Source organism: Mustelus asterias, chromosome 8 (assembly GCF_964213995.1).
Source record: "Mustelus asterias chromosome 8, sMusAst1.hap1.1, whole genome shotgun sequence".
Lineage (NCBI taxonomy): Eukaryota > Metazoa > Chordata > Chondrichthyes > Carcharhiniformes > Triakidae > Mustelus > Mustelus asterias.
This window is the reverse complement of record NC_135808.1, coordinates 45,970,138-45,997,907: the sequence shown is the minus strand read 5'-3', so window position 1 is coordinate 45,997,907 and position 27,770 is coordinate 45,970,138. Positions and strand designations below refer to the sequence as shown.

The 27,770-nt window shown below is 45.6% G+C and overlaps 1 protein-coding gene across 1 annotated transcript in view; it reads right to left on the bottom strand.

Moving 5' to 3' along the window:
- The window catches only part of tnr (tenascin R (restrictin, janusin)), a 383,262-nt gene that overhangs the window by 80,105 nt on the left and 275,387 nt on the right, over positions 1-27,770 (bottom strand). Inside the window, exon 15 of the mRNA XM_078219166.1 lies at positions 19,861-19,991. Coding sequence (XP_078075292.1) covers positions 19,861-19,991 — 131 coding nt within the window. The remainder of the gene's footprint in view (positions 1-19,860; positions 19,992-27,770) is intronic.

Below are 27,770 nucleotides of genomic sequence, written 5' to 3'. Positions count from 1 at the left end.
ATTACAAACAGCAGTGGCCCCAAAACAGATCCCTGAGGTACACCACTTGTAACCGCACTCCATGATGAATATTTACTATCAACCACCACCCTCTGTTTCCTATCCGCTAGCCAATTCCTGATCCAATTTCCTAGATCACCCCCAATCCCATACATCTGCATTTTCTGCAGAAGCCTACCATGGTGAACCTTATCAAACGCCTTACTAAAATCCATATATACCACGTCCACTGCCTTGCCCCCATCCACCTCCTTGGTCACTTTCTCAAAAAACTCAATAAGGTTAGTAAGGCACGACCTACCTGCCACAAAACCATGCTGACTATCACCTATCAATTCATTACTCTCCAAATAACTATAAATCCTATCCCTTATAATTTTTTCCAACATCTTGCCGACAACAGAAGTGAGACTCACCGGTCTATAATTCCCGGGGAAGTCTCTGTTCCCCTTCTTAAACAATGGGACAACATTCGCTAACCTCCAATCTTCTGGTACTATACCAGAGGCCAACGACGACCTGAAGATCAGAGCCAGAGGCTCTGCAATCACTTCTCTTGCCTCCCAGAGAATCCTTGGATAAATCCCATCCGGACCAGGGGATTTATCTATTTTCAGACCCTCCAGAATATCCTGCACATCCTCCTTATCAACTGTAATATTGTCTATTCTACTCCCTTGCAACCCAGTGTCCTCCTCAGCTATATTCATGTCCCCTTGCGTGAACACCGAAGAGAAATATTGGTTCAATGCTTCACCAATCTCCTCCGGTTCCACACATAACTTCCCTCTGCCATCTATAACTGGCCCTAAACTTGCCCTAACCAACCTTCTGTTCTTGACATACCTATAGAACGCCTTAGGATTCTCTTTAACCCTATCCGCCAAAGTCTTCTCATGTCCCCTTTTAGCCCTTCTAAGCTCGCTCTTCAACTCCCTCTTAGCCAATCTAAAGCTTTCTAGTGCACTACCCGAGTGCTCACGTCTCATCCGAACATAAGCCTCCTTTTTCTTTTTAACCAACAAAGAAACTTTTTTGGTGCACCACGGTTCCCTAGCCCTACCAATTCCTCCTTGCCTGACAGGGACATACCTATCACAGACTCGCAGTAGCTGCTCCTTGAAAAAACTCCACATGTCGGACGTTCCCAGTCCCTGTAATCTCCTAGTCCAACCTATGTTTCCTAATTCTCTCCTAATAGCCTCATAATTACCCTTCCCCCAGCTAAAACCATTGGCCCGAGGTTCATGCCTATCCCTTTCCATCACTAAGGTGAACGTAACCGAATTGTGGTCACTATCACCAAAATGCACACCAACTTCCAAGTCTAGCACCTGGTCTGGCTCATTTCCCAGCACCAGATCCAATATAGCCTCACCTCTAGTTGGCCTGTCTACATACTGAGTCAAAAAACCTTCCTGCACGCTTTGAACAAAAACTGACCCCTCTAACGAGCTAGAGCTATAACAATTCCAGTCAATATTAGTCAAGTTAAAATCCCCCATAACAATTGCCCTATTACTTTCACTCCTAAGCAGGATTGACTCCGCAATCCTTTCCTCAACCTCTCTAGAACTTTTAGGAGGTCTATAAAAGACTCCCAACAGGGTGACCTCTCCTCTCCTATTTCTAATCTCCGCCCATACTACCTCAACAGATAAGTCCTCATCAAACCTCCTCTCTGACACTGTGATACAATCTCTGACCAATAATGCTACCCCTCCCCCTCTTCTACCTCCTTCCCTACTTCGACTAAAACATTTGAACCCCGGGACCTGCAGCATCCATTCCTGCCCCTGCTCTATCCATGTCTCTGAAATAGCCACAACATCGAAGTCCCAGGTACTGATCCACGCTGCAAGTTCACCCACTTTATTGCGAATACTCCTGGCATTGAAGTATACACATCATAGTAATTTGTTGTCATGATCACAGACGTAAAGAGTTATATATTTTAAAAAGAGTGCAGGCTGCTTTAAGAACATGATTTGATGGTGATGTCATTGGGGTATGTGTTCAGGCTGCTGTTTTATTATCAGTTTTGTATTTGATGCAGTGCACAGGGCAGCTCTTCAATAAAACCTATTATGTTGAATCTACAAATACAAACCACATTCTTCACTTTCTGTTACCTACCACCCACAACATCGTCAGGACATTGCTGAAAGGAAATTGACAATGAGTGGGATTTTGTTTCATTGAAAATATTGAGAAATGATCCTAAAAGAATTGTGGGTCCTCACAGGTTGGGAAAAAAACAACAAGATTAAAGATGAAAATGCCAGTGCAGAAAGATTCAAGTAAGAAAATGCTCTCCATGTGGTTTTAAAAAAGGTTTTTTTTCTGATTTGAGAAGGGTGAGCTTCCAACAAGTATCTGGCATGTTTGAAAAGAGTGGATGCTTTGCTGTACAACTGGGGTCGTTTGTAAACAAAAAATATCAAGTCAATGGTCTTCAGGGTAAAAAAGGAAGTACTGGGAAAACAGTAAAAACATTATGAATTTGGCGAGTCATTCGAAGATATTCTTCGTGATCATCCAGTTTGTGATCTCCAAAATGAGGCTATCCATATAAGATTGCAATGAACATGCTTTGACTTTAAAGACAGTAGTAGAAATCAGTGTCGATGGAATTGCCCATAAGAAGCCAAAACAGCAACAAGCATCTCACAGATGTGCCAAGATGGGCCATTCAGCAAATGGAACAAGGATTATCAATGCAGAAATTGTAGCAAAATGGGTCACATTGCAAAGGTTTGTTGAGCTCGACCAGCTTCCCCCGAGAAGAAGATTTAGAAGAAGAATGTGGGTATTTTCAAGAAGGAGATGACATTGCATTCTACAATGAATGTCCAGGAATATGAAGATGAGCTCCAACTGAACGTTTATCCTTTCAGGATTAATCGCATAGATTCTGGATGATTCCAAAGTTAATTGGATAACCTATGGAGTTTGACACTGGTGCTGCTGTATCTTTAATTCCCGAGACTACATACCAACAAAAGCTGAAACACCTTGCTTTAAAACCAGCTGATGTGACTTTAAGGACATACACAGAAGAGATTGTGCTATTAAAAGGTTACATCATGGTCAACGTAGAGTTGAGTGGACAACAGTGGAGTTGCCTCTCCATGCCTCTCTATGCCTCTCCAGGGCGGCACGGTAGCACAGTGGTTAGCACTGCTGCTTCACAGCTCCAGGGACCTGGGTTCGATTCCCGGCTTGGGTCACTGTCTGTGTGGAGTTTGCACATTCTCCTCGTGTCTGCGTGGGTTTCCTCCGGGTGCTCCGGTTTCCTCCCACAGTCCAAAGATGTGCGGGTTAGGTTGATTGGCCAGGTTAAAAATTGCCCCTTAGTGTCCTGAGATGTGTAGGTTAGAGAGATTTGTGGGTAAAATATGTAGGGATATGGGGGTAGGGCCTGGGTGGGATTGTGGTCGGTGCAGACTCGATGGGCCGAATGGCCTCTTTCTGTACTGTAGGGTTTCTATGATTCTTCTATGATGTAGTCTGTGGTAATTTTCCAGTTCTATTTGAGAGATAATGATTGGAGAAAATAAAGCTTAACTGGAAAGCTGTCAATAAATTGGTTGATGTCAAAACACAGCACATTCTGGATAAATACAAGAGTGTATTTGAAGAGACAATTGGCTCAATGAAGCGGGTTCAAGTGAAACTCAAGATAAAGTTTAATCATCAATCAAAAAGTCTCAAAGCAGGAGCGGTGTCATGTGCCATTCTTCCCAAGTCCAAAGAAGAATCAATACGGACTGATTAACACTGGTGTGTTATGTCAGGTACAATGAGTGACTTAGAACATAGAACATAGAACATTACAGCGCAGAACAGGCCCTTCGGCCCACGATGTTGCACCGACCAGTTAAAAAAAAAAACTGTGACCCTCCAACCTAAACCAATTTCTTTTCGTCCATGAACCTATCTACGGATCTCTTAAACGCCCCCAAACTAGGCGCATTTACTACTGATGCTGGCAGGGCATTCCAATCCCTCACCACCCTCTGGGTAAAGAACCTACCCCTGACATCGGTTCTATAACTACCCCCCCTCAATTTAAAGCCATGCCCCCTCGTGCTGGATTTCTCCATCAGAGGAAAAAGGCTATCACTATCCACCCTATCTAAACCTCTAATCATCTTATATGTTTCAATAAGATCCCCTCTTAGCCGCCGCCTTTCCAGCGAAAACAATCCCAAATCCCTCAGCCTCTCCTCATAGGATCTCCCCTCCATACCAGGCAACATCCTGGTAAACCTCCTCTGCACCCTCTCCAAAGCCTCCACATCCTTCCTGTAATGTGGGGACCAGAACTGCACACAGTACTCCAAGTGCGGCCGCACCAGAGTTGTGTACAGTTGCAACATAACGCTACGACTCCTAAATTCAATCCCCCTACCAATAAACGCCAAGACACCATATGCCTTCTTAACAACCTTATCTACTTGATTCCCAACTTTCAGGGATCTATGCACACATACACCTAGATCCCTCTGCTCCTCCACACTATTCAAAGTCCTCCCGTTAGCCCTATACTCAACACATCTGTTATTCCTACCAAAGTGAATTACCTCACACTTCTCCGCATTAAACTCCATCCGCCACCTCTCGGCCCAACTTTGCAACCTGTCTAAGTCTTCCTGCAAACTACGACACCCTTCCTCACTGTCTACCACACCACCGACTTTGGTGTCATCAGCAAATTTGCTAATCCACCCAACTATACCCTCATCCAGATCATTAATAAATATTACAAACAGCAGTGGCCCCAAAACAGATCCCTGAGGTACACCACTTGTAACCGCACTCCATGATGAATATTTACTATCAACCACCACCCTCTGTTTCCTATCCGCTAGCCAATTCCTGATCCAATTTCCTAGATCACCCCCAATCCCATACATCTGCATTTTCTGCAGAAGCCTACCATGGTGAACCTTATCAAACGCCTTACTAAAATCCATATATACCACGTCCACTGCCTTGCCCCCATCCACCTCCTTGGTCACTTTCTCAAAAAACTCAATAAGGTTAGTAAGGCACGACCTACCTGCCACAAAACCATGCTGACTATCACCTATCAATTCATTACTCTCCAAATAACTATAAATCCTATCCCTTATAATTTTTTCCAACATCTTGCCGACAACAGAAGTGAGACTCACCGGTCTATAATTCCCGGGGAAGTCTCTGTTCCCCTTCTTAAACAATGGGACAACATTCGCTAACCTCCAATCTTCTGGTACTATACCAGAGGCCAACGACGACCTGAAGATCAGACTTGGCCATCCCACATCGAACATGTCATGAAACCAGATAGTTCAGTTCATATAACAATCATAAATCCAATGTTTTGTGTTGACTAATTTCCGCTTCCTTTAATTGAAGATTTGTTTGCTGGATTATCAGGTGGACAGAAATTCAGCAAGATGGATCTTTCAGAAGCATATCTACAGATGGATAGAGCCACTGAAACAAAACCATTATTTACCATCATTACTCATAAAGATCTTGATCATTATAAAAGATTGCTGTTTGGAATAACATCTGCACCAGTCCTATTCCAAAGATCGATAGATCAGATTCTAAGTGGTCTCTCTAGTGTACAATATTACCTGGGTGATATTCCAATTACAGGGTCCAGTGAACAAGTGCATTTGAATAATTTAGAAGCAACATTGGAACATCTTGAAGTACATGGTCTGTGTATCAAGAAAGAAAAATGTGACTTACTGCAGACATTAATCAAGTATTCAGGTCACTTAATTAATAATAAAGGTCTACATAAAGCACCTAAGAAGATGGAAGCTATTTTCGAATAGCTTCTAATAGGGTGGCACAGTGGCAAAGTGGTTACCATTGCTGCCTCACAGTGCCAGGGACACAGGTTCAATTCCTGTCTGTGTGGAGTCTGCATTTTCTCCTCGCATCCATGTGGGTTTTCTCCAGGTGCTCTGGTTTGCGCCACAGTCCAAAGGATGTGCTGGTTAGGTGCTTTGGCCATGCTAAATTCTCCCTCAGTGTACCCGAACAGGTGCCGGAGTGTGGCGACGAAGAGATTTTCACAGTAACTTCATTGCAGTGTTAATGTAAGCCTATTTGTACTAATAAATAAACTTTAGAAGTACCACATCCGATATATGTGATGCAATTAAGGTCCTTTCTAGGATTAGTAAATGATTATGGCAAATTTGTTCCTCACCCAGCTACCTTATTGAAGCCATTGCATAATTTACTGGATGTGAAACAGTCATGGGTCTGGACAACTGACTGTACGAAGTATACAACGATGTCAAAGATGATTTACAGAAGTCTGAAGTACAAAGAACAAAGAACAGTACAGCACAGGAAACAGGCCCTTCGGCCCTCCAAGCCTGTGCCGCTCCTTGGTCCAACTAGACCAATCGTTTGTATCCCTCCATTCCCAGGCTGCTCATGTGACTATCCAGGTAAGTCTTAAACGATGTCAGCGTGCCTGCCTCCACCACCCTCCTTGGCAGCGCATTCCAGGCCCCCACCACCCTCTGTGTAAAAAACATCCCTCTGATATCTGAGTTATACTTCGCCCCTCTCACCTTGAGCCCGTGACCCCTCGTGATCGTCACCTCCGACCTGGGAAAAAGCTTCCCACTGTTCACCCTATCTATACCCTTCATAATCTTGTACACCTCTATTAGATCTCCCCTCATTCTCCGTCTTTCCAGGGAGAACAACCCCAGTTTACCCAATCTCTCCTCATAGCTAAGACCCTCTATACCAGGCAACATCCTGGTAAATCTTCTCTGCACTCTCTCTAACGCCTCCACGTCCTTCTGGTAGTGCGGCGACCAGAACTGGACGCAGTACTCCAAATGTGGCCTAACCAGCGTTCTATACAGCTGCATCATCAGACTCCAGCTTTTATACTCTATACCCCGTCCTATAAAGGCAAGCATACCATATGCCTTCTTCACCACCTTCTCCACCTGTGTTGCCACCTTCAAGGATTTGTGGACTTGCACACCTAGGTCCCTCTGTGTTTCTATACTCCTGATGACTCTGCCATTTATTGTATAACTCCTCCCTACATTATTTCTTCCAAAATGCATCACTTCGCATTTATCCGAATTAAACTCCATCTGCCACCTCTCCGGCCAATTTTCCAGCCTATCTATATCCTGCTGTATTGCCCGACAATGCTCTTCGCTATCCGCAAGTCCAGCCATTAGGGCGGCACGGTAGCACAGTGGTTAGTACTGCTGCTTCACAGCTCCAGGGTCCCAGGTTCGATTCCCGGCTCGGGTCACTGTCTGTGTGGAGTTTGCACATTCTCCTGGTGTCTGCTTGGTTTCCTCCGGGTGCTCCGGTTTCCTCCCACAGTCCAAAGATGTGCGAGTTAGGTTGATTGGCCAGGTTAAAAATTGCCCCTTAGAGTCCAGAGATGCGTAGGTTAGAGGGATTAGCAGGTAAAATATGTGGGGGTAGGGCCTGGGTGGGATTGTGGTCGGTGCAGACTCGATGGGCCGAATGGCCTCCTTCTGCACTGTAGGGTTTCTATGATTTCTATGATTTCTATCTTCGTGTCATCCGCAAACTTGCTGATTACACCAGTTACACCTTCTTCCAAATCATTTATATATATATCACAAATAGCAGAGGTCCCAGTACAGAGCCCTGCGGAACACCACTGGTCACAGACCTCCAGCCGGAAAAAGACCCTTCGACCACTACCCTCTGTCTCCTATGGCCAAGCCAGTTCTCCACCCATCCAGCCACTTCCCCTTGTATCCCATGAGCCTTAACCTTCTTAACCAACCTGCCATGTGGGACTTTGTCAAATGCCTTACTGAAATCCATATAGACGACATCCACGGCCCTTCCTTCATCAACCGTTTTTGTCACTTCCTCAAAAAACTCCACCAAATTTGTAAGGCACGACCTCCCTCTTACAAAACCATGCTGTCTGTCACTAATGAGATTGTTCCTTTCTAAATGCACATACATCCCGTCTCTAAGAATCCTCTCCAACAACTTCCCTACCACGGACGTCAAGCTCACCGGCCTATAATTTCCTGGGTTATCCCTGCTACCCTTCTTAAACTGGATCTAGGAAATTGGATCAGGAATTGGCTAGCGGATAGGAAACAGAGGGTGGTGGTTGATAGTAAATATTCATCATGGAGTGCGGTTACAAGTGGTGTACCTCAGGGATCTGTTTTGGGGCCACTGCTGTTTGTAATATTTATTAATGATCTGGATGAGGGTATAGTTGGGTGGATTAGCAAATTTGCTGATGACACCAAAGTCGGTGGTGTGGTAGACAGTGAAGAAGGGTGTCGTAGTTTGCAGGAAGACTTAGACAGGTTGCAAAGTTGGGCCGAGAGGTGGCGGATGGAGTTTAATGCGGAGAAGTGTGAGGTAATTCACTTTGGTAGGAATAACAGATGTGTTGAGTATAGGGCTAACGGGAGGACTTTGAATAGTGTGGAGGAGCAGAGGGATCTAGGTATATGTGTGCATAGATCCCTGAAAGTTGGGAATCAAGTAGATAAGGTTGTTAAGAAGGCATATGGTGTCTTGGCGTTTATTGGTAGGGGGATTGAATTTAGGAGTCGTAGCGTTATGTTGCAACTGTACACAACTCTGGTGCGGCCGCACTTGGAGTACTGTGTGCAGTTCTGGTCCCCACATTACAGGAAGGATGTGGAGGCTTTGGAGAGGGTGCAGAGGAGGTTTACCAGGATGTTGCCTGGTATGGAGGGGAGATCCTATGAGGAGAGGCTGAGGGATTTGGGATTGTTTTCGCTGGAAAGGCGGCGGCTAAGAGGGGATCTTATTGAAACATATAAGATGATTAGAGGTTTAGATAGGGTGGATAGTGATAGCCTTTTTCCTCTGATGGAGAAATCCAGCACGAGGGGGCATGGCTTTAAATTGAGGGGGGGTAGTTATAGAACCGATGTCAGGGGTAGGTTCTTTACCCAGAGGGTGGTGAGGGATTGGAATGCCCTGCCAGCATCAGTAGTAAATGCGCCTAGTTTGGGGGCGTTTAAGAGATCCGTAGATAGGTTCATGGACGAAAAGAAATTGGTTTAGGTTGGAGGGTCACAGTTTTTTTTTTTTTATAACTGGTCGGTGCAACATCGTGGGCCGAAGGGCCTGTTCTGCGCTGTAATGTTCTATGTTCTATAAACAACGGGACCACATTCGCTATCCTCCAATCCTCAGGGACCTCACCCGTGTCCAAAGAAGCGACAAAGATTTCCGTCAGAGGCCCAGCAATTTCATCTCTCGTCTGGTCATCTTATGGAGTAGGAGCAGTCATTTCACATATTATGCCTTAGGGAGGAGAATGACCAATAGCTTTTACGTGGCATACTGTGACCAATGTTGAATCTAACTATGTTCAGCCAGAAAAAGAATCATTGAGTATAATTTTTGGCGTATGAAGGTTTTAGCAGTATTTATATGGTCGTCATTTCACATTATTGACTGATCATCGACCATATTTTTGGGCCATATAAAGGCAAATTTTCATCAGCTACTCGTCAATGTCAAAGGTAGACACTGACCTTATCCGTACACTCTTACAATATAAAGTATCATCAATCAGAGTGCCATGCTAATGTTGATGCATTATCATGTTTACCTTTACCTATGGCCACCGATTATTTTGATAATATTCTTTATTTTTTGCCAGTAGATAATTTCCTGTGATGGGTTCTCAAGTTCTGTGGCATCAGAGAAATGGTCTCGTGACAGTGAAGGTGATGGATATGGTACTGAATGGAACAATACCTGGAACGCATCATCAACGTCCTGACTTGAAACCATGTGTGTCGAGAAAGCTTGAGTTGACCAGGGTGGGTGTCTATTGTGTGGCATCAGAGTGATCATTCCTCCTAGTCTGTGTAGAAGAGTTCTTGAACAACTACATGAAGGACGTCCTGACATAGTCCTGATGAAGGAATTAGCACGCAATGTGGATGCCCACATTGAAGGAAAAGTGGGACAGTGTCAATCCTGTGCACAAATGAGAAGTGCACCGCCCTTGTCTCCTTTACATCCCTGGGAGTGGCCTAAAAGCCGTGGCAATGATTGCATGTAGATTTTGTTGGTTTTTGAGGGTTACATGATAATTTATGCATACTAAAATTGGCCAGAAATTATCATGAGATGAATTAGACCTGAACAAACCATTGAAAAACTTGAAGAAACTTTTGCAAGATTTGGTAAAGCAGAACAGGTTGTTAGTTCACAGTTTACTTCACAAGAGTTTGAGGATAATTTCAAAGTAAATGGTATTCAGCATATAAAATCTTCACCTTATCATCCATCAACCAGTGGATGAGCTGAAAGTTTCATACAATCCTTGGAACATTCTTTAATAGCTTCAAGAGAGCAATGTTCGTTATCATATCTGGTGAGTAGCTTTTTGTCATCTTATAGAAACGCTACTGATGCGATTACCCAAAGTTCACCTGCTTGGAGAATGATGAGAACTACGTTTGATTTATTACCTTCAGAAACGTCAGCAATAGCAGAGCGTCAACAACAATCTCAAGTTGCGAGATGAGAAATGAGGGCAAAACAACACTCATTTCAACAAAGAGATCGAGTCTTGGCATGTAATTATGCTGCAAGTGAGAAATGGTTACCAGGTATAGTTTTGACAAAGAAAAAACAATTTCTTACATGGTTCAAACCGAAGATGAACTAGTCTGGCGACACCATGCTGACCAATTGTTGTCACCTCAAACTGATTTCTCAGAATCATCTCCGGAAGTACCAACATCTTTAGTCCCGAGTATAGTTAATACTGAATCTGAAGTGCCTGATGATTGTGTCTTTGTTTCGAGACCAAGTGAGAATGACGCAGAACTAGTTCCAAGAAAAGAAGTGTCTGCTGACGTTCCGAATCATACTTCTAAAGTCATGGACAGCTAAATTCCAGAATCAATCAAAGAAGATGAGATGTCTCCTGATGGACTTTCTTATTGACTGTGTACAATGATTAATGATACATCGTACTGTGTCTTGTTAATCCTATGTATAACATCACAGTAATTTGTTGTCATGATCACAAAAAGGGTGCAGGCGGCTTCAAGAGCTGATCACAGGGCAGCTCCTCAATAAAACCTGTTGTGTGTTTGTTTGGATCTATGTGTGCGAAGCATGTTCTTTTCTTTCTGTTAAAACCCACAGCCCCTTAAATAGTCAGGACATTGCAGATTCCCAGTGATTCAAACCCCAAATCCCCCGTGATTAAGACCATAAGATATATGAAATTGGAACAGGAATAGGCAGTTCGGCCCCTCGCGCCTACTCCCCCCGTTCAATCGGATCAGGGCTGATCCAATATTCCTCATGTCCACTTTCCTGTAGCCCTTGATTCCCTTAGTGATCAAACCTCTATCTCAGCCTTGTATATACACAAGCAGTCTGCCCCCACAGCTCTCTGTGGCAAGGAGTTCCAAAAACCCACAACCCTCAGAGAGAAGAAATTCCTCCTCATCTCAGTCTGAAATTGGCACCCCTTTATTCTGAGACTATACCCTCTGGTCTTAGACTCTCCCATGAGGGGAAACATCCTCTCAGCATTTACCCTGTAAAGTCCCTTAAGAATCCTATATGTTTCAATGAGATCATCTCCCATTCTTCTAAATTCCAATAAGTAGAGACCTTTCATCATAAGATAATCCCTCCATACCAGGGATCATTCTAGTGAACATTCTCTGAACTGCATCCAACGAAATATCTTTCCTTAAATAAGGGAACCAAAACTGCTCATTGGTCTCCAGATGAGGTACTTTGTACAATTGCAGTAAGACTCCAACCCCCTTGAAATAAGGGCCAACATTCCATTAGCCTTCCTGATTATCTGCTGCACCTGGGTGCTAGCTTTTGTGTTTTGTGCACAAGTGTCTTTGTGTTGCAGCTTTCTGCAGTTTTTCTCTATTTGAATAATATTCTGTTTTTTTGTTCTCTCTTCCAAAATGAGCAACTTCACATTTTCCCACATTATACTCCATCTGACAACTTATTGCCCAATTACTTAACCTATCAATATCTCATTGTAAACTGTTTGCATCCCTCTCACAACTTCCATTTCCCATCTATTTTTGTGCGTCTGCTAATTTGGCTGCTGTAAATTTGCTTCCCCGATTCCCAGAGATTCAACCATGCACACACAGTGAATACATCACTAATCCCCAAGGATTCACTCCACAGAACCCCAGGGATTTGCTCCCCAGATCCCCAGGGGTTCGCTCCCCAGATCCCCAGGGGTTCGCTCCCCAGATCCCCAGGGGTTCGCTCCCCGGATCCCCAGAGGTTCGCTCCACGGAACCCCAGGGATTCGCTCCCCGGTCCCCACAGGTTAGCTCCCGGATCCCCAGGGATTCACTCCCCGGAGCCCAGGGATTCACTCTCCAGATCCCTGGGGGTTCGCTCCCCGGTCTCCGGGGGTTAGCTCTCCGGATCCCCAGGGATTCACTCCCTGGATCCCCAGAGATTCACTCCTCGGAGCCCAGAGATTCACTCCCCAGATCCTCAGGGATTCACTTCCCGGATACCCAGGGGTTCACTCCCCGGATACCCAGGGATTCACTCCCTGGATACCCATGGATTCACTCCCCGGATACCCATGGATTCACTCCCCGGATACCCATGGATTCACTCCCCGGATACCCATGGATTCACTCCCCAGATACCCAGGGGTTCACTCCCCGGATCCCCAGGGATTCACTCCATGGATCCCCACGGATTCCCTTTGTGGATCACCAGGGATTCACTTCCCAGATCCCCAGGGATTCACTTGGCGGATCCCCAGGAATTCACTTGGCGGATCTCCAGGGATTCACTACTGGATCTCTTGGGATTCATTTCCCTGATCCTCAGTGATTCACTCCCCTGATCCCCAGTGAATCTATCAACCAATCCCCAGGGATTTGCTCCCCTGATTCCCAATAATTCACACCCCGCTTTCCAGTGATTCACTGCTCCGATCCCAGTAATTTAGCTCCCAATTCCCAGTAATTCACTCCCCTGATCCTCAGTAATTCACTCCCCCGATTCCCAGTGATTCACTTCCCCGATCCCCGCTGATTCACTGCCCGATTCCCAGTCATTCACTCCCTTGACGGTAAACTAGCTCAGAATATAAAAACAGACAGCAAATGTTTCTACAAATATATAAAACAAAAAAGAGTGGCTAAAGTAAACATTGGTCCTTTAGAGGATGAGAAGGGGGATGTAATAACTGGAAATGAGAAAATGGCTGAGGTGTTGAACAGGTATTTTGTGTCAGTCTTCACAGTGGAAGACACAAATAACATGCCAAAAATTGATGACAGGAAGTCTATGGCAGGTGAGGACCTAGAAACTATTATCACGAAAAAGGTAGTGTCGGGCAAGCTAATGGGGCGAAAGGTAGACAAGTGTCCTGGCCCAATGCATCCCAGGGTACTAAAAGAGCTGGCGGGAGAAATAGCAAATGCACTAGTGGTAATTTACCAAAATCCGCTGGACTCTGGGGTGGTTCCCGCAGATTGGAAAACAGCAAATGTGACGCCACTGTTTAAAAAAGGAGGTAGACAAAAGGTGGGTAACTATAGGCCGGTTAGCGTAACTTCTGTAGTAGGGAAAATGCTTGAATCTGTCATCAAGGAAGAAATAGCGAGACATCTGGATATAAATTGTCCCATTGGTAAGATGCAGCATGGGCTCATGAAGGGAAGGTCATGTTTGACTAATTTGGTGGAATTCTTTGAGAACATTACATGTGCAGTGGACAATGGGGAACCTGTGGATGTGGTGTATCTGGATTTCCTGAAGGCATTTGACAAGGTGCTGCACCAAAGACTGCTACATAAGATAAAGATGCACAGTGTTACGGATAATGTACTAGCATGGATAGAGGATTGGTTAAATAACAGAAAGCAAAGAGTGGGGGTAAATGGGTGTTTTTCTGGTTGGCGATCAGTGACTAGTGGTGTGCCTCAGGGATCAGTGTTGGGACCTGGATAGGCTGGAAATTTGGGCAAGGAAATGGCAGATGGAGTTCAATCCTGATAAATGCGAAGTGATGCATTTTGATGGGAATAATGTAGGGAGGAGCTACACGATAAATGGAAGAACCATAAAGGGTGTAGAGACGTAGAGGGACCTGGGTGTGCAAGTCCACAGATCTTTGAAGGTGACGTCACAGGTGGAGAAGGTGGTGAAGAAGGCATATGGCATGCTTGCCTTTATAGGACGGGGCATAGAGTATAAAAGTTGGGGTCTGATGTTGCAGATGTATAGAACGTTGGTTCGGCCGCATTTGGAATACTGCGTCCAGTTCTGGTCGCCACACTACCAGAAGGACGTGGAGGCTTTGGAGAGAGTACAGAGGAGGTTTACCAGGATGTTGCCTGGTATGGAGGGGCTTGGTTATGAGGAGAGATTGGGGAAACTGGGGTTGTTCTCCTTGGAAAGACGGAGGATGAGGGGAGATCTAATAGAGGTGTATAAAATTATGAAAGGCATAGATAGGGTGAACGGTGGGAAGCTTTTCCCCGGGTCGGTGGTGACGTTCACGAGGGGTCATAGGTTCAAGGTGAAGGGGGGGAGGTTTAACACAGATATCAGAAGGACATATTTTACACAGAGGGTCGTGGGGGCCTGGAATGGGTTGCCGGGCAAGGTGGTGGAGGCGGACACACTGGGAACGTTTAAGACTTATCTAGACAGCTATATGAACGGAGTGGGAATGGAGGGATACAAAAGAGTGGTCTAGTTTGGACCAGGGAGCGGCGCGGGCTAATTGTTCTTTGTTTCTCGTTTCAAGGCTTCATTCTATGATCATCTTGCTGGTGCCAGTACAGAGCGAGACTGCGGATAGTTGGGAACCTGTCTCGGGGGCAGGGAATTCAGATGGTGTTCGTAAAGCAGAAGTGGAAATGAATAGGGTTGGGAAGCATTTTCTGATCAGGGCCAGTGTGATCTCCTGGACTCGTTTCGATCGCCTCAGGGGGTCGGAGAGGAATTTCCCAGATTTTTTTTCCCCATATTGGCCCTGGGGTTTTCACTCTGGGTTTTCGCCTCTCCCTGGAGATCACATGGTCTGGAATGGGGGGGTGGGGGTGAGTTAATAGGTTGTGATGAACAAAGCATCGTAGCTGTGAGGGACAGCTCGGTGGATAGGATATTAGGATGTAGATAGGCAGGAAAATTGGGCGGGGATCCTGGATTCAGGATTCAATCCTGGACCGGGGAGTGGCGCGGGCTTGGAGGGCCGAAGGGCCTGTTCCTGTGCTGTATTGTTCTTTGTTCTTTGACCGCAATTGTTTACGATTTACATAGATGATTTGGAGTTGGGGACCAAGTGTAGTGTGTCAAAATTCGCAGATGACACTAAGGTGCGTGGCAGAGCAAAGTGTGCAGAGGACACTGAAAGTCTGCAAAGGGATATAGATAATCTAAGTGAGTGGTGAGGGTCTGGCAGATGGAGTACAATGTTGGTATGTGTGAGGTCATCCATTTTGGTAGGAATAACAGCAAAATGGACTATTATTTAAATGGTAAAAAATTGCAGCATGCTGCTGTGCAGAGGGACCTGGGTGTCCTTGTGCAAGAATCTCAAGGAGTTGGTTTGCAGGTGCAGCAGGTAATTAAGAAGACAAATGGAATTTTGTCCTTCATTGCTAGAGGGATGGAGTTTAAAAACAGCGAGGTTATGTTGCAGCTGTATAAGTTGCTAGTGAGGCCACACCTGGAGTACTGTGTACAGTTTTGATCCCCTGAGAAAGGATATACTGGCACTGGAGGGGGTGCAGAGGAGATTCATAGGTTGATTCCAGAGTTGAGAGGGTTGGCTTATGATGAGAGACTGAGTAGACTGGGGCTATACTCATTGGAATTCAGAAGAATGAGGGGAGATCTTATAGAAACATAGAAGATTATGAAGGGAATAGATAAGATAGAAGCAGGGAAGTTGTTTCCACTGGCGGATGTAACTAGAACTAGGGGGCATGGCCTCAAAATAAGGGGGAGCAGAGTTAGGACTGAGTTGAGGAGGAACTGCTTCACACAAAGGAATCTGTGGAATTCCCTGCCCAGTGAAGCACTCGAGGCTACCTCATTGAATGTTTTTAAGGCAAGGATAGATACATTTTTGAACAGTAAAGGAATTAAGGGTTATGATGAGTGGGCGGTTAAGTGGAGCTGAGTCCATGCAAAGATCAGCCATGATCTTATTGAATGGCGGAGCAGGCTCAAGGGGCCAGATAGCCTACTCCTGCTCCTAGTTCTTATGTTATGATCCCCAGTAATTCACTCTCCGGATCCCCAGTAATTCACTTCCCCAATTCTCAGTAATTCACTCTCCCGATCCCCAGTAATTCACTTCCCAATTCTCAGTAATTCACTCTCCCGATCCCCAGTAATTCACTTCCCAGATCCTCAGTAATTCACTCTCCCGATCCCCAGTAATTCACTTCCCAGATCCCCAGTAATTCACTCCCCGGATTCCCAGTAATTCATGCCCCGATCCACAGTAATTCATCCTCTGGGCCCGTGTGAATCACTCCTCATATCCCCAGTGAATCATTTCCCACATCCCCTCAATGATTCACTCCTTAGATTTCCAGTTATTAACTCACATGATCCCCAGTGATTCCCATGATCAGTACATAGAACATAGAACATAGAACAGTACAGCACAGAACAGGCCCTTCGGCCCACGATGTTGTGCCGAGCTTTGTCTGAAACCCAGATCAAGCTATTTCCTCCCTATCATCCCGAAGTACTCCATGTGCCTATCCAATAGCTTCTTAAATGTTCCTAAAGTTTCTGACTCCACTATCCCTGCAGGCAGTCCATTCCACACCCCAACCACTCTCTGAGTAAAAAACCTACCTCGGACATCCTTCCTATATCTCCCACCATGAACCCTATAGTTATGCCCCCTAGTTACCACTCCATTCACCCGAGGAAATAGTCTTTGAACGTTCACTCTATCTATCCCCCTCATCATCTTATAAACCTCTATCAAGTCTCCTCTCAACCTCCTCCGCTCCAAAGAGAAAAGCCAAGTTCCCTCAACCTTTCCTCATAAGACCTACCCTCCAAACCAGGCAGCATCCTGGTAAATCTCCTTTGCACTCTTTCCAGTGTCTCCACATCCTTCTTGTAGTGAGGTGACCAGAACTGCACACAATATTCCAAATGTGGTCTCACCAAGGTCCTGTACAGTTGCAGCATAACCCCACGGCTCTTAAACTCAAACCCCCTGTTAATGAACGCCAACACACTATAGGCCTTCTTCACGGCTCTATCCACTTGAGTGGCAACCTTCAGAGATCTATGGATATGAACCCCAAGATCTCTCTGTTCCTCCACATTCTTCAGAACCCCACCTTTGACCCTGTAATCCACATTTAAATTTGTCCTACCAAAATGAATCATCTCGCATTTGTCAGGGTTAAACTCCATTTGCCATTTTTCAGCCCAGCTCTGCATCCTATCTATATCTCTTTGCAGCCTACAACAGCCCTCCACCTCATCCACTACTCCACCAATCTTGGTGTCATCAGCAAATTTACTGATCCACCCTTCAGCCCCCTCCTCCAAGTCATTTATAAAAATGACAAAGAGCAGAGGACCCAGCACTGATCCCTGTGGCACTCCGCTGGTAACCGGTTTCCAGTCCGAAAATATTCCATCCACCACCACCTTCTGTTAGATAGCCAGTTACCTATCCAATCGGCCAAACTTCCCTCTATCCCACACATCCTTACTTTCTTCATAAGCCGACCGTGGGGGACTTTATCAAACGCCTTACTAAAATCCATGTATATGACATCAACTGCCCTACCTTCATCTACATACTTAGTTACCTCCTCAAAAAATTCTATCAAATTTGTGAGGCACGACTTGCCCTTCACAAATCCGTGCTGACTATCCCGGATTAAGCTGCATCTTTCTAAATGGTCGTAAATCCTATCCCTGAGGACCTTTTCCATCAACTTACCGACCACCGAAGTAAGACTAACTGGACTTCCTGGATTACTAGTGATCCACACCCTCAATTCCCAGGGTGCAAATTCTCTGATCCTCAGTAATTTACTACACCGATCCCCAGTGATTTACTTCCATAATACCCAGTGAATCACTCCCCAGATCCCCAGATCCCCAGTGATTCAAACCACAAGTCCGCTATGAATCACTGCCCCAATCCCTAATACTTTATTCCTCAGACCCCAAGTAATTCACTCCAGCATCCCCAGTGATTCACTCCAACGATCCATTCTCCCGATCCCCAGTGATTCATTCTTCCGATCCCCAAGTGATCCATTCTCCTGTTTCACTCGCCCGATCCCCAGCGGTTCACTCACCCAATCCCCAGTAATTCACTCCCCCGATCCCGAGAGATCCATTCCGTTGATCCCCATCGACCTATTTTCCAGTAATTCACTCCTCCGATCCCCAGCGATCCATTCTCTCGATCCCCAGCGATCCATTCTCCCAATCCCCACCGATCCATTCTCCCGATCCCCATCGATCCATTCTCCCGATCCCCATCAATCCATTCTCCCGATCCCCATCAATCCATTCTCCCGATCCCCACCGATCCATTCTCCCGATCCCCAGCGATCCATTCTCCTGATCCCCAGCGATCCATTCTCCCGATCCCCATCGATCTATTCTCCCGATCCCCAGCGATCCATTCTCCCGATCCCCAGTGATTCATTCTCCCGATCCCCATCGATCCATTCTCCCGATCCCCAGCGATCCATTCTCCCAGTCCCCATCGATCCATTCTCCTGATCCCCACCGATCCATTCTCCCGATCCCCAGCGATCCATTCTCCCGATCCCCAGCGATCCATTCTCCCAGTCCCCATCGATCCATTCTCCTGATCCCCACCGATCCATTCTCCCGATCCCCAGCGATCCATTCTCCTGATCCCCACCGATCCATTCTCCCGATCCCCAGTAATTCACTCCCCCGATTCCAAGTGCTCAATAACCATCCCCCCTCCGAATGCAAGTATGTCAGCGAGCAGGGCATTGGTTGGCGAGAGGGGCAGCAATTGGTGCAGCAAACGGGCAAGCGGGAGGGTGGGTGGCAGAGGGTTGGGTAGATGTTGGATAGAGGATGGGGAACAAGGCAGGGCACAGGGCAGGGCAGCGAGCAAGGCAGCATGTGGATGGGGCAGTGCTCAAGGCACTGAGTGGGGCAGAGAGTGGGGGAGCGAGCACGGAAGTTTCCAGGAAACAGGAAAGCAGGGTGATTGTGTATCAGGGAGTCTGGGTCCTGATCTGTGGTATTACTGTGCGAATTGATTTTGATCGAACAGCAGTAGCTGCTACTAACTGGGGAAAGGTGAGGGCACAACTAGAAGAACCAGTTTCCAACCTTGTTGCTATGCAGAGGGCAAAAGCAGTCTGCGCTGATCTTGGACCATCTAAATATTCCGGGAGCTGACAAGTGGATCCGCCTGCTCTGCCACACTCAGTTTATCTTTAATATGAACTTCAAGAACCTCAGTGCTCAACTAGACAGCTTACAGTGCGAGAACTACTTGGATGGGTTGTGGTTATCATTGGTCACCAGTTTGCATCAGTCTGTAATTATAGCCCATCCAGGCTGGCATGACTACAGGCAGAAGGTTAAAGGGGAAAGAAGTTGCTGGTTAGGGAGAAGCTGGAATGGACAAACTGGGAGAAAACAGGAAATGGTAACAGGGGTTGAGACAATCTCTTTCTCCTTCTTTAACACAGACATTTACTGTTGCAACATTTCACAGGAAAAGATCATCACATATTTCACGCTCAAACACCAGGCAGAATGACAAATATTACCGAAAAGAAACAGACATACCTTCCGCCGCCCACTCCTGTCCTTGTACACAAGCACGTAGTTCTCAGTCTCAGCCTGGGAGGGAAGCCAGGAGATCAGCGCGCTCCTTCGACTAACCTCACTGATGGACAGGTTTCGCGGAGGATCCAGAGCTGTAAGAGAGGCACGGAGAAGTAAGGAAGAGGCAGAGCAGAATCAAGAACTCACAATGATACTGGAATCTAGAGAGAGAGCTCACAGTGATACTGGAATTTAGAGAGAGCTTACAGTGATACTGGAATCTAGAGAGAGAGAGCTCACAGTGAAATTGGAACCTGGAGAGAGAGCTCACAGTGAAATTGCAACCTGGAGAGAGAGCTCACAGTGAAATTGGAACCTGGAGAGAGAGCTCACAGTGAAATTGGAACCTGGAGAGAGAGCTCACAGTGAAATTGGAACCTGGAGAGAGAGCTCACAGTGAAATTGGAACCTGGAGAGAGAGCTCACAGTGAAATTGGAACCTGGAGAGAGAGCTCACAGTGATAATGGAATCTAGAGAGGGAGCTCACAGTGATACTGGAATTTAGAGAGAGAGCTCACAGTGATACTGGAATTTAGAGAGAGCTTACAGTGATACTGGAATCTAGAGAGAGAGAGCTCACAGTGAAATTGGAACCTGGAGAGAGAGCTCACAGTGAAATTGGAACCTGGAGAGAGAGCTCACAGTGAAATTGGAACCTGGAGAGAGAGCTCACAGTGAAATTGGAACCTGGAGAGAGAGCTCACAGTGAAATTGGAACCTGGAGAGAGAGCTCACAGTGAAATTGGAACCTGGAGAGAGAGCTCACAGTGATAATGGAATCTAGAGAGGGAGCTCACATCATACTGGAATCTAGAGAGTGAGCTCACATTGAAACTGAAATCTAAAGAGAGAGCTCACGTCATACTGGAATCTAGAGAGAGCTCACAGTGATACTGGAATCTAGAGAGAGCTCACAGTAATATTGGAATCCAGAGAGAGAGCTCACAGTGATGTTGGAATCTAGAGAGAGCTCACAGTAATATTGGAATCCAGAGAGGGCTCACAGTGATATTGGAATCCAGAGAGGGCTCACACTGAAATTGGAAACTAGAGAGAGGTCACAGTGATATTGGAAGCTAGAGACAGAGCTCACAGTGATACTGGAATCTAGAGAGAGCTCACAGTGATGTTGGAATCTAGAGAGAGCTCACAGTAATATTGGAATCCAGAGAGAGCTCACACTGAAATTGGAAACGAGAGAGAGGTCACAGTGATATTGGAAGCTAGAGACAGAGCTCACAGTGATAATGGAACCTAGAGAGAGCTCACAGTGATATTGGAATCAAAAGAGAGCTCACAGTGATATTGGAATCAAGAGGGAGAGCTCACAGTGATACTGGAATTTAGAAAGAGAGGTCACAGTGTTATTGGAATCGAGAGAGAGAGCTCACAGTGATACTGGAATCTAGAGATGGAACTCACAGTGATATTGGAATCTCGAGAAAGCTCACAGTGATATTGGAATCTAGAGAGAGATAGCTCACAGTGATACTGGAATCCAGAGAGGGAGCTCACAGTGATATTGGAATCTAGAGAGAGAGCTCACAGTGATATTAGAATCTAGAGAGAGAGCTCACAGTGCTCTGAAATTGGAATCCAGAGAGAGCTCACAGTGATCTTGGAATCTCGGGGGAGGTCACACTGAAATTGGAATCTAGAGAGAGCTCACAGTGATATTGGAATCTAGAGGGAGCTCACGGTGATATTGGAATCAAGAGAGAGAGCTCAGAGTGATACTGGAATCTAGAGAGAGAGAGCTCACAGTGATACTAGAATCCAGGGAGAGTGCACACTGAAATTGGAATCTAGAGAGAGCTCACAGTGAAACTCGAATCTAGAGAGAGCTCACAGTGATATTGGAATCCAGAGGGAGCTCACAGTGATATTGGGATCAAGAGAGAGCTCAAAATGATATTGGAATCTAGAGAGAGCTCACAGTGAAATTGGAATCTAGAGACAACTCACAGTGATATTGGAATCGAGAGAGAGAGCTCACAGTGATATTGCAATTCAGAGACAGAGCTCACAGTGATACTGGAATCTGGAGAGGCAGCTCACAGTGATAATGGCATCGAGAGAGAGCTCACAGTGATATTGGAACCTAGAGAGAGCTCACAGTGATATTGGAACCTAGAGAGAGCTCACAGTGATATTGGAATCTAGAAATGGAGAGCACACGGTGGTATAGGAATCAAGTGAGAGCTCACAGTGATGTTGGAATCTAGAGGGAGAGCTCACGTCATACTGGAATCTGGAGAGAGAGCTCACAGTGACATTGGAATCTAGAGAGAGAGCTCACAGTGATATTGGAATCGAGAGAGAGAGCTCACAGCGATACTGGAATCTAGAGAGGGAGCTCACAGTGATGTTGGAATCTAGAGAGAGAGCTCACAGTGATGTTGGAATCTAGAGAGGGAGCTCACAGTGATATTGGAATCTAGAGAGAGAGCTCACAGTGATATTGGAATCGAGAGAGAGAGCTCACAGTGATGTTGGAATCTAGAGGGAGAGCTCACAGTGATATTGGAATCTAGAGAGAGGGCTCACGTCATACTGGAATCTGGAGAGAGAGCTCACAGTGACATTGGAATCTAGAGAGAGAGCTCACAGTGATATTGGAATCTAGAGAGGGAGCTCGCAGTGATATTGGAATCGAGAGAGAGAACTAACAGTGATATTGTAATCTAGAAATGGAGAGCACACGGTGGTATAGGAATCAAGTGAGAGCTCACAGTGATGTTGGAATCTAGAGAGAGAGCTCACAGTGCTCTGAAATTGGAATCCAGAGAGAGTTCACAGTGATATCGGAACCTGGAGAGAGCTCACAGTGATCTTGGAATCTAGAGAGAGAGCTCACAGTGCTCTGAAATTGGAATCCAGAGAGAGTTCACAGTGATATCGGAACCTGGAGAGAGCTCACAGTGACCTTGGAATCTAGGGGGAGGTCACACTGAAATTGGAATCTAGAGAGAGCTCACAGTGATATTGGAATCTAGAGAGAGCTCACAGTGATACTGGAATCTAGAGTTAGAGCTCACAGTGATACTGGAATCTAGAGTGAGAGCTCACAGTGATACTGGAATCTAGAGTGAGAGCTCACAGTGATACTGGAATCCAGGGAGAGTGCACACTGAAATTGGAATCGAGAGAGAGCTCACAATGAAACTCGAATCTAGAGAGAGCTCACAATGATATTGGAATCCAGAGAGAGAGCTCAGAGTGATACTGGAATCTAGAGAGAGAGAGCTCACAGTGATGCTGGAACCTAGGGAGAGTGCACACTGAAATTTGAATCTAGAGAGAGCTCACAGTGAAACTCGAATCTAGAGGGAGCTCACAGTGATATTGGAATCCAGAGGGAGCTCACAGTGATATCGGGATCAAGAGAGAGCTCAAAATGATATTGGAATCTAGAGAGAGCTCACAGTGAAATTGGAATCGAGAGAGAGCTCACAGTGATATTGCAATTCAGAGACAGAGCTCACAGTGATACTGGAATCTGGAGAGGCAGCTCACAGTGATATTGGAATCTAGAGAGAGCTCACAGTGATATTAGGATCTAGAAATGGAGAGCACACGGTGGTATAGGAATCAAGTGAGAGCTCACAGTGATGTTGGAATCTAGAGGGAGAGCTCACAGTGATACCGGAATCTAGAGAGAGAGCTCACGTCATACTGGAATCTGGAGAGAGAGCTCACAGTGACATTGGAATCTAGAGGGAGAGCTCACAGTGTTATTGGAATCGAGAGAGAGAGCTCACAGTGATACTGGAATCTAGAGATGGAACTCACAGTGATATTGGAATCTCGAGAAAGCTCACAGTGATATTGGAATCTAGAGAGAGATAGCTCACAGTGATACTGGAATCCAGAGAGAGAGTTCACAGTGATATTGGAATCGAGAGAGAGAGCTCACAGTGATATTGAATCTAGTGAGAGAGCTCACAGTGATAGTGGAATCGAGAGAGAGAGCTCACGTCACACTGGAATCTGGAGAAAGAGCTCACAGTGATACGGGAATCTAGAGAGAGAGCGCACAGTCAGACTGGAATCAGGAGAGAGAGCTCACAGTGACATTGGAATCTAGAGAGAGAACTCACAGTGATATTGCAATCTAGAGACAGAGCTCACGTCACACTGGTATCTGGAGAGAGTGCTCACAGTGATAATGGAATCGAGAGAGAGAACTCACAGTGATACTGGAATTTAGGGAGAGAGCTCACAGTGATATTGCAATCTAGAGAGAGCTCACAGTGAGATTGGAATCGAGAGAGGGAACTCACAATGATATTGGAATCTAAAGAGAGCTCACAGTGATATTGGAAATTAGAGAGAGCTCACAGTGATATTGGAATTTAGATGGAGAGCTCAAGTCATACTGGAATCTGGAGAGAGAGCTCACAGTGATATTGGAATCTCGAGAGAGAGCACACAGTGATATTGGAATCGAGAGAGAGAGCTCACAGTGATACTGGAATCTAGAGAGGGAGCTCACAGTGATATTGGAATCTAGAGAGAGAGCTCACAGTGATATTGAAATCTGGAGAGAGAGCTCACAGTGATACTGGAATTGAGAGAGAGAGCTCACAGTGATATTGGAAACTGGAGAGAGAGGTCACAGTGATACTGGAATCAAGAGAGAGAGAACTCACAGTGGCATTGGAATCTGGAGAGAGAGCTCACAGTGACATTGGAATATAGAGAGAGAGCTCACAGTGATATCGGAATTTAGAGAGTGAGCTCACACTGATACTGGCATCTCGGGAGAGATCTCACAGTGATGTTGGAATCTGGAGAGAGAGTTCACAGTGATATTGGAATGTAAAGGGAGCTCACAGCGATATTGGAATCTGGAGAGAACTCACAGTAATATTGGAATCGAGAGAGTGCTCAGTGATATTGGAATCTAGAAAGAGAGCTCACGGTGTTATTGGAATCTAGAGAGAGCTAACAGTGATATTGGAATCTAGAGAGAGCTCACAGTGATATTGGAATCAAGAGAGAGAGCTCACAGTGATATTGGAATCTGGAGAGAGAGCTCACAGTGATATTGGAATCAAGAGAGAGAACTCACAGTGGCATTGGAATCTGGAGAGAGAACTCACAGTGATATTGGAATCTGTAGAGATTGCTCACAGTGATATTGGAATCTGGAGAGAGAGCTCACAGTGATAATGGAATCTGGAGAGAGAGCTCACAGTGATATTGGAATCTGGAGAGAGAGCTCACAGTGATATTGGAATCTGGAGAGAGAGCTCACAGTGATATTGGAATCTAGAGAGAGAGCTCACAGTGATATTGGAATCGAGAGAGAGAGCTCACAGTGACATTGGAATCTAGAGAGAGAGCTCACAGTGATATTGGAATTTAGAGAGTGAGCTCACAGTGATACTGGCATCTAGAGAGAGAGCTCACAGTGATGTTGGAATCTAGAGAGAGAGCTCACAGTGACATTGGAATCTGGAGAGATAGCTCACAGTGATACTGGCATCTAGAGAGAGAGCTCACAGTGATGTTGGAATCTGGAGAGAGAGTTCACAGTGATACTGGAATTGAGAGAGAGAGCTCACAGTGATATTGGAATATAGAGAGAGAGCTCACAGTGATACTGGAAACTGGAGAGAGAGCTCACAGTGGTATTGGAATCTAGAGAGAGCTCACAGTGATACTGGAATCAAGAGAGAGAGAACTCACAGTGGCATTGGAATCTGGAGAGAGAGCTCACAGTGATATTGGAATCTAGAGAGAGCTCACAGTGATATTGGAATCTAGAGAGAGCTCACAGTGATATTGGAATCTAGAGAGAGAGCTCACAGTGATATTGGAATTTAGAGAGAGAGCTCACAGTGATACTGGCATCTAGAGAGAGAGCTCACAGTGATGTTGGAATCTGGAGAGAGAGTTCACAGTGATACTGGAATTGAGAGAGAGAGCTCACAGTGATATTGGAAACTGGAGAGAGAGCTCACAGTGATACTGGAATCAAGAGAGAGAGAACTCACAGTGGCATTGGAATCTGGAGAGAGAGCTCACAGTGATATTGGAATCTAGAGAGAGCTCACAGTGATATTGGAATCTAGAGAGAGCTCACAGTGATACTGGAATCTAGAGAGAGTGCTCACAGTGATATTGGAATCTAGAGAGAGCTCACAGTGATACTGGAATCTAGAGAGAGAGCTCACAGTGATATTGGAATCTAGAGAGAGCACACAGTGATACTGGAATCTAGAGAGAGCTCACAGTGATATTGGAATCTGGAGAGAGAGCTCACAGTGATGCTGGAATCAAGAGAGAGAGAACTCACAGTGGCATTGGAATCAAGAGAGAGAGCTCACAGTGATATCGGAATTTAGAGAGAGAGCTCACAGTGATATCGGAATTTAGAGAGAGAGCTCACAGTGATATTGGAATCTAGAGAGAGAGCTCACAGTGATACTGGCATCTAGAGAGAGTGCTCACAGTGATATTGGAATCTAGAGAGAGTGCTCACAGTGATATTGGAATCTAGAGAGAGCTCACAGTGATATTGGAATCAAGAGAGAGCTCACAGTGATATTGGAATCTAGAGAGAGAGCTCACAGTGATACTGGAATCTAGAGAGAGCTCACAGTGATATTGGAATCTGGAGAGAGAGCTCACAGTGATACTGGAATCTAGAGAGAGCTCACAGTGATATTGGAATCTGGAGAGAGAGCTCACAGTGATATTGGAATGTAGAGAGAGCTCACAGTGATATTGGAATCTAGAGAGAGCTCACAGTGATATTGGAATCAAGAGAGAGCTCACAGTGATATTGGAATCTAGAGAGAGAGCTCACAGTGATATTGGAATGTAGAGAGAGCTCACAGTGATATTGGAATCTAGAGAGAGCTCACAGTGATACTGGAATCTAGAGAGAGCTCACAGTGATATTGGAATCTGGAGAGAGAGCTCACAGTGATGCTGGAATCAAGAGAGAGAGAACTCACAGTGGCATTGGAATCAAGAGAGAGCTCACAGTGATATCGGAATTTAGAGAGAGAGCTCACAGTGATATTGGAATTTAGAGAGTGAGCTCACAGTGATACTGGCATCTAGAGAGAGAGCTCACAGTGATATTGGAATCTAGAGAGAGTGCTCACAGTGATATTGGAATCTAGAGAGAGCTCACAGTGATATTGGAATCTAGAGAGAGAGCTCACAGTGATACTGGAATTTAGAGAGTGAGCTCACACTGATACTGGCATCTCGGGAGAGATCTCACAGTGATGTTGGAATCTGGAGAGAGAGCTCACAGTGATATTGGAATCTGGAGAGAACTCACAGTAATATTGGAATCGAGAGAGTGCTCAGTGATATTGGAATCTAGAAAGAGAGCACACGGTGTTATTGGAATCTAGAGAGAGCTCACAGTGATAATGCAACCAAGAGAGAGCTCACAGTGATATTGGAATCAAGCGAGAGCTCACTGTGATATTGGAATCTAGAGATAGCTCACAGTGATATTGGAATCTAGAGAGAGAGCTGACAGTGATACTGGAATTCAGAGAGAGAGCTCACAGTGATATTGGAATCCAGAGCGAGAGCTTACATTGATATTGCAATTTAGAGAGAGAGCTCACAGGGCTCTGAAATTGGAATCTAGAGAGAGTTCACAGTGGTATTGGAATCTAGAGAGACAGCTCAGAGTGATACTGGAATCGAGAGAGAGAGAGCTCACAGTGATGCTGGAATCTAGAGAGGGAGCTCTCAGTGATATTGGAATTGAGAGAGAGAGCTCACAGTGATATTGCAATTTAGAGAGAGAGCTCCCAGTGATACTGGCGTCTAGAGAGACAGCTCACAGTGATACTGGCGTTGAGAGAGACAGCTCACAGTGATAATGGCATCT